We start from the raw sequence: 6,888 nt of genomic DNA on the forward strand, positions 1-6,888 counted from the left end.
AGGAGAGTAAGGAAGGCCGGGCACACGCGGGGGCTGGGGCGGTCACTGCGCGGTGTTTAACGCCAGGCGCTGTTCTCCGTCCCAGGGAAAGCAGAGAAGAAGAAATGGAAGGAAATGAAGCTGCTAAAGAAACTGGAGAAGCAGCGGATGCGGGAGCTGGCAGAACAAGAAGCCCAGAAGCAGAAGGAGCAGAAGGAAGACAGAGGTGATGCCGCTGTGACTCGGTGGGGAGACCTGGGGGGAAGGTGCTAGAAAACCTGGCTGTTAAAAGGCAGTCAGTGTTACTGTCGGTAGGAAAGGTGTTACTTCATCGATCCGATATGGATCGGTCCACATGCCCAAACAGGCACGAACATGGTGCAGCAATCACTGCATGAGAGATCTTTCTTTAAGAGAAAACCTGTGATTAAATCTAAGAAACAGGGGTTGCTTTTCCCCCACCACGAGTGCAGCTGAAGCAGTAAATGTGACGCTGTACATCAGCTATGAGGCCGCGGCTCTCTCTCATGTCTCTGCTCCCCAGGCCGTCACCACACACTGAGCGTGGCTCTGCCCGGCTCCATCCTGAACAACGCGCAGTCCCTGGAGCTGCGCACGTACCTGGCGGGACAGATCGCCCGGGCCTGCGCCATCTTCTGCGTGGATGAGATCGTGGTCTTCGACGAGCATGGAGAGGATGTGAAGTATGGATAAGACTGAAGGAGAGCATGCTTAGATTAGATTTTAGGAAGGAATTCCTCCCTGTGGGGGCAGTGAGGCCCTGGCACAGGGTGCCCAGAGAAGCTGTGGCTGGACCGTCCCTGGAAGTGTCCAAGGCCAGGTTGGACGGGGCTTGGAGCAACCTGGGATAGTGGAAGGTGTCCCTGCGTGGCAGGGGGTGGAACAAGATGATTTTTTAAGTTCCCTTCCAACCCAGGCCATTCTGTGATTCTCTGAAGGAAGAGCTATCTTGTTCTGCACAGTATTTCCTCTCAGCTTTCTGTTCCTTCACTCTTTTATTAAGCTAAAGCCAGGAACAAACTGCATGTACCTCTCCCCAGTGCCAGGATTATGGGGACCACTGTACCACAGGGAAAAAGATGTTGACTTAACTGCCCTGGCAGCTCGGATCATTTATCCCAGCATGGGGTTGACAAAGCAACAGGAGGCCAAGTTCTCCTGTACCCTTAAACCTTGCTGTGGAGGGACAGGACACTCCTGTATCCTTACAGAAGATGCTTTCCTATCCTTCAGTTTTTCACTTGGACCTGTACCTGAGTTAACTGGCCAAGCCATGCAATCCTGCAGCATCCAGCTCAGTAGCATCCACCTGCCAGGTCACATTAATACATAAAGACCAAAAAACAAAACTGAAAAAGATACTTGGCTTATGGAGATAACAAATCATCCTTGGAACTAACAGACTGCCTCTGGAGCAGCCCTTTTACAAGGGTTAGACTGGAGGGATGTGCTGCTATTGTCAGGTTAAGAAGCAAGGCTTGGTCTTCTGGAGACCTGACCAAGCTCATGGCAAGTTCACAAGCTGCTTGCTTTCATTTTCAGGAGTGTGGAAGGGGATTTTGAAGGAATTGGGAGGAAAGGCAAGGCTTGTGTGCAGCTGGCTCGGATCCTGCAGTACTTGGAGTGCCCTCAGTAAGTTTGCTTTTCTCTATACTCAGCTGCTTTGAGTCAGAACAGGGCTAGAATTGAAATACAGATTCCATAAAAATACTTTTTCACATTTCACCTTTCTCTGGCAACAGGTACTTGAGGAAATCCTTTTTTCCAAAACATGAGGATCTGCAGTTTGCAGGTAAGATCCAGTTGTCTCTCTCCTTCCTGAGCTCTGGCTCGTTATGTGTGGGACAACCAGGACTTTTCCCCACTTCAGTGCTGGACCTGAGAGGGAAGGAGCATGGCAACACCTGCACCTATGTTTTCCCCTCAGCACCTCTTTGCTCTGTGCTGTTCTAGGGCTGCTCAACCCCCTGGACAGCCCCCACCACATGCGGGTGGACGAGGACTCGGAGTACCGGGAGGGCATTGTGCTGGACCGGCCAATGAAGCCAGGCAGAGGCTCTTTTGTTAACTGTGGGATGAGGAAGGTGTGTGTTACCCACAGATGCTCCAACAATTTCCCTTGTCTCTCTGGCAGATTTGAAGCAGGCAGGGTGGGCACTGCTGGGTTTCTGAAGGCTGCAGTGGGCCAGTGGGGGTTTAAGGCTGTTGCTGTCTTGTTCCTTCTGACTTTGCAGTGTTTGTGGCTTCCCAAGCCCCTGGCATGCCCTGCCCATTCCAGCACATAATTGCTTTACTGCTGCAGCTGAACCTTTGAGTAGCAAAATAAGCTTCAGACTAATGACCAAGCCCCTGAGCCACAGAGCTCCTCATTCCAGCTCCAGGCCAGAATAGACCCCCACTTCCTCAAAGGATTCCCTTCCTTCCCTGCCTTCCCCTGCCCTTCCAGAATCTCTGGCGCTGATGGTGACTGTCACTGCAGGAGGTGCAGATTGACAGACAGCTGAACCCCGGTCTGCGAGTCACCGTGCGCCTGGAGGAGCCCCAGAATCCAGGTAATCCATGGCTCCAGTAGCATCTGTAAACTTCAGTCCTGCAGGAGCAGGTCCTTCCATATGACAGGTTTGAATGTACCCAGCAGCTCTGCATGTTCCCTTCACTTCACACACAAATTTAGTAACACCCTTACCATGCCTCTCTTGATAACTGGAAAGAACTGGCAGCTCTTTGACCAGCAATAAACAGCCCAAACACACTCACACATGCTTTCCAGAAGTCACAGAATTTCCAGAATACTTTTTCACATTCTGGAAAAAGGGAGGGTGATGTTGCACACCAAGTCAGTGCCCTGTTCCTGGAGAACACAGAGCTGTCTGTGGCTGGTCAAATCTCACCAGAGCACAGGGGCTGTTAAACCTCTCTGCTTTCTTTCAGAAGCCAAAGCGCGCAAAGGCACCGTGGTGTCCTCGCACCACCCTCGGACAGTCTCAGGCTTGTACTGGGGTTACAGCGTCCGCCTGGCCTCCTGCTTGAGTGAGTATCTGCTGGGATTCTCTGCCTGGGCTTCCAGTCTCAGGCCTACTGGCTGCACACAGCTCTTTCCTAGAAATCTCTGTGTCTGACGGGTAGCTTACACATGCAGCCAGCAGCCATGTGGCAGTCAAATTTTAGGGCTGAAGCAAGGCATGAATCACTGCAGTCACCCTCCAGGACTCTGCCCTGTACCTCCACTCACCCATTGCTCCAAATGGCTGCACAGCAGCAAGAGATGAGTTGGCGCTCTTCTCCATTTCCATGATAACTACATCCCACTCATTCACATCAGAGCCGCCAGTGGCATTTGAGTTCAAGAGCCCTGGAAAATTATTTTCCTGTCTTCTGGTTCATTGGACCTCGTAGGAAGACTGTAAGCTATTAGGAGGTGGTTTCCTGGCACCTATCTTGAGCTTTGAGGAAAAGGGTGTGGGAGACTTGCAGCAAGGGAATTATGTGGGAAAGAGGAATCATTCTGTCTCCAGATACACTTGTGGCACTGAAAGCAACTCCTTCTGCTGCCACCACTCAACCATGGAGTGTTTTAGCCTGTCCAGAAGGCACAGGGGTGAGGAATGGCAGTAGTAACCCCAAACTTTTTTCCAGGTGCTGTCTTTTCTGAGTGCCCGTTCAAGGAAGGCTACGATCTCTCTATTGGGACCTCAGAGCGGGGCAGCTCCGTGGACCAGGTCACTCTCCCCTCCTTCAGGTTTGTGTCCTGCCTGCTTGGCCCCACTCAGAGCTCCCAGTGAGGCTGTTGCAGGCAGCAGAGCAGGGGAAATACCCCAGGACAAGGCCAGTTCTTTCCCTGTTTCTCTGGAGTTGGTAGCAGGGACTGTCACATTGGCCAAGTGCGGTGGGGCTCTGGTAGGGACACAGCTCCATGCTTCAGCAGCACACAGGAGCTTGGACACAGACCTAGACAGTCTCCCTCTCAACCCTGTCCTTGTGCTCTCCCCAGGCATGCCCTTGTTGTATTTGGAGGCCTTGAAGGCTTGGAAGCTGGGGTTGATGTGGACCCAAACCTGGAGGTCACTGACCCAAGTGTCTTGTTTGACTTCTACCTGAACACGTGTCCCAGCCAAGGCAGCAGAACCATCCGGACAGAGGTAGGGCTGATGGTGCTGGGTGTGCACAGGGCAGTGCTGGGTGTCTGCCTGGGGCAGTGACACACAAGGCCCAGGTGTGGTCTGACTGGCTTGGCTTTGCTGCAGGAAGCACTGCTGATCTCTCTGTCTGCGCTGAGACCCCACATTGAGGAGGCTGTGAAGACACCCAGAGACAGCTGAGGGAAGGGAAAACACTGACCTTGCCCTTGGGGAGGCAGCTCTTCAAATGTAGGGTGCTGGGCAAGTCACTCCAGGAGCCTGGTGGGACCAAGGCACAGTGTGACTGAAGCTGGCAGCACTGCCCAACCAGGCATTCACTGCTGCTGGGAGCAGCAAGTCTGTGCCCTCCTGCCTGCATGGTCCAGCCAAGCACTGGTTGCTGCTTCCCAGCAGCTGGGACAAGCTGGACAACAGACTTGGTCTCAGCAGCTCAGACATTTGGGGTGGGAATAAAGCAGTATGGAACCTCAGTTGCTGTGATCTCCAGGTGTGTCTTGTTCTAGGCACAGTTGGTGCCTCTGGAGCGATGTGGCCTTCAGACTGAAAGAAAGTCAGAACTTAATCCTTATGTCAAGAACCTGTTCCTGCCTCAGCCTGACGTCCCCCAGCCCCTCTTCGAGGCTTCATCCCTCCCAACAGCAGGAAAGGCTGGAGCTTCAGCTGGCCCTCAGCACTAAAACACATCATCTCATTACAGTTTGTCTCCATCTGTGATGCTTTAAGCTCTGCCTACAGTGAGCTCAGACAGGAAAACAGCTGGAAAAGTTGGCTCCATCCTCCCTTCCTCCTGCTGAGATACTTAGAGCTTTGGTGAGAGCAGATAAGAAACAACCAACCAATACTGTGTGTGCTCAAAGCTTTACTGCTAAAACCATCTTCTGAAAGAAAACATCATACAATTCTTTGGCCACAGGAAGGCAGGAACTTCTCCCGTAGCACCCATCTTGCTGCTCTCCTTCCCTGCTAAACAGCAACAGTGACTTCACTTTGTGCCTGCATGAGCCTCACACAACTCCAAGGCAGCAGAGGATTAGGGGCAAATCCTAGAGAGTTGCTACAGTGTCAGGTGGCCCTGAGGCTCCTGCAGGACCCCCCTGGAGACTCCGTTGTGTGTCTGTGTTTCAGACACCACAAGGGGGAGGGTAGAGAAAAGCACACGTTTCATTCTTAATTTCCACATTTACAACTGCACAAGGAACTGTGATCCTGCAGGTGACTGCCAGTCCCTTGCCAGGGGTTACCTGGATTTGTCTAGTCAGGGTTCAGTGCTTTCCAGCTGTGATGGCTTTCAAGTTGCTTGTTCTCTTGAGGATGTTTGGGACAAAGAGGAGCCCTGAGGCTCGCTCAATGCTCTCGATGGGAACCAGGAACCGTTCCAGGGGGATTTTATCATCCACAGGGCTATTGGGCATAACGTAGGAGCGCAACTCAATCTCCCCACTCTCCTTTTCCAAGATGAGCACCTTGAAGAAATGGGTGGGGACAGCCACATTGTTCTTCCCAATCACCTGGTACTTCACATACATCTTCCCATCGGCCTCCATCCTGCACCAACAGCAACATCCCAGGTTATCTCCTAGTTTGGTGTCACTCTACCCCCTCAGTCCTCCAACACCCCCTGAGCCCCCACCCACAGCAGGCAGCAGCTCTGCTCCTGCAGCAGAGCTGTAAAACATGGCTGGAGCAGAGGCTATGTGACAGGGTGCATTGGGGCTGCTCCCAAATCCCCTCCCTGCTTACCAAACTATTTCCTGCTGCTGAAGAGATCTCAACATGAGACAGAGCTGCTACATGGCGATCTTTGAAAATGAAGTCACATCCTTAAGTGGAAAAGTAGTCCATGACATTGAACCTGAAAGCTTTATTCTGCAGGGATGGGGTTTGCAGTCTAATCTGGTAATCTCCTATCTACTAAATTGTTAAGGACTGCAAACAAAAACAACCTGGTTATGCTGTAGCTCAAGAAACCCACTTTACTCATGAAATAACCATCTGGATGGGAAATACATAAACTAATCCTAAGAAGGTACCTTTCCACAGAACCTCTATGCTCAGCTGGTCTTACCTACTGAGAGGGCCCTTAGCAGATCTCTCCTGTCTGGGAGCACCTCAGCCTGTTTTCCTTTGCCAGCACAACACATCTTTTGGGTGCCAGTCCAGCTCAACCCTCGTGTTTACCTGGGCAGGAAGAGGGGTCCTGTGCAGACATAGACATTCCTGTTGTTTTTTGCCAAGCTTCTGCAGTACTTCTCAAGGTTATTCCAGGCATTCTGGTTTAAATGAGGATTCTAGAAAAACAACCAGTAGTCAGTTGCTGGGGTATTCCCTCACTGTTCAGAGTAACACCACCTGCCTTTTCTGTAACACATCTCACAGAGCCCCAAGCACTTTCCACACAAGATCTCCACTATCACCTCTGCTTTGGGACCTGTGATGGCCTGGTTTGTATGCCCAGGACGGAACCCATTGCCTCAGGCCACAATTTTTTTGCAAGTGTTTGTCTACCTGCTCCTGACAGGAGCTGCACTGAACGGGGTCTCTTTCATGGTTTGAGAGACACATACAGGCGGTGCATTTGCAGGATTTCTGTTGTCAAATTCAGGAGGAATCAGCACCTCCGACTGACTTTGGCCCCTCTCTGCCTGAACTGCTGCAGGCACAAACACAGCGACGCTCCCGGGTGGTTTCCCGCAGGGAGCAGCGTCTGCCCTTGAAGGCGGGCAGCTCCGGCTTCCCCGCAGGCCTCGAG

The 6,888-nt window shown here is 52.0% G+C and overlaps 2 protein-coding genes across 2 annotated transcripts in view; one reads left to right on the top strand and one right to left on the bottom strand.

Moving 5' to 3' along the window:
- Window positions 1–4,701, top strand: part of SPOUT1 (SPOUT domain containing methyltransferase 1) — a 9,327-nt gene extending 4,626 nt beyond the window's left edge. The window contains exons 5-15 of the mRNA XM_017745630.1: window positions 3–6; window positions 86–205; window positions 524–683; window positions 1,543–1,632; window positions 1,743–1,792; window positions 1,954–2,084; window positions 2,480–2,552; window positions 2,932–3,030; window positions 3,637–3,739; window positions 3,992–4,139; window positions 4,245–4,701. Coding sequence (XP_017601119.1) covers window positions 3–6; window positions 86–205; window positions 524–683; window positions 1,543–1,632; window positions 1,743–1,792; window positions 1,954–2,084; window positions 2,480–2,552; window positions 2,932–3,030; window positions 3,637–3,739; window positions 3,992–4,139; window positions 4,245–4,319 — 1,053 coding nt within the window. The 3' untranslated portion in view covers window positions 4,320–4,701. The remainder of the gene's footprint in view (window positions 1–2; window positions 7–85; window positions 206–523; window positions 684–1,542; window positions 1,633–1,742; window positions 1,793–1,953; window positions 2,085–2,479; window positions 2,553–2,931; window positions 3,031–3,636; window positions 3,740–3,991; window positions 4,140–4,244) is intronic.
- A 277-nt stretch (window positions 4,702–4,978) lies between these two features.
- ENDOG (endonuclease G) overlaps window positions 4,979–6,888 on the bottom strand; it is a 2,939-nt gene continuing 1,029 nt past the window's right edge. The window contains exons 2-3 of the mRNA XM_008642355.2: window positions 6,318–6,427; window positions 4,979–5,684 (exon numbers count right to left, since the gene is read on the bottom strand). Coding sequence (XP_008640577.1) covers window positions 5,402–5,684; window positions 6,318–6,427 — 393 coding nt within the window. The 3' untranslated portion in view covers window positions 4,979–5,401. The remainder of the gene's footprint in view (window positions 5,685–6,317; window positions 6,428–6,888) is intronic.

This window comes from Corvus brachyrhynchos, unplaced genomic scaffold, assembly GCF_000691975.1.
Source record: "Corvus brachyrhynchos isolate BGI_N302 unplaced genomic scaffold, ASM69197v1 scaffold59, whole genome shotgun sequence".
Taxonomy (NCBI): Eukaryota; Metazoa; Chordata; class Aves; order Passeriformes; family Corvidae; genus Corvus; species Corvus brachyrhynchos.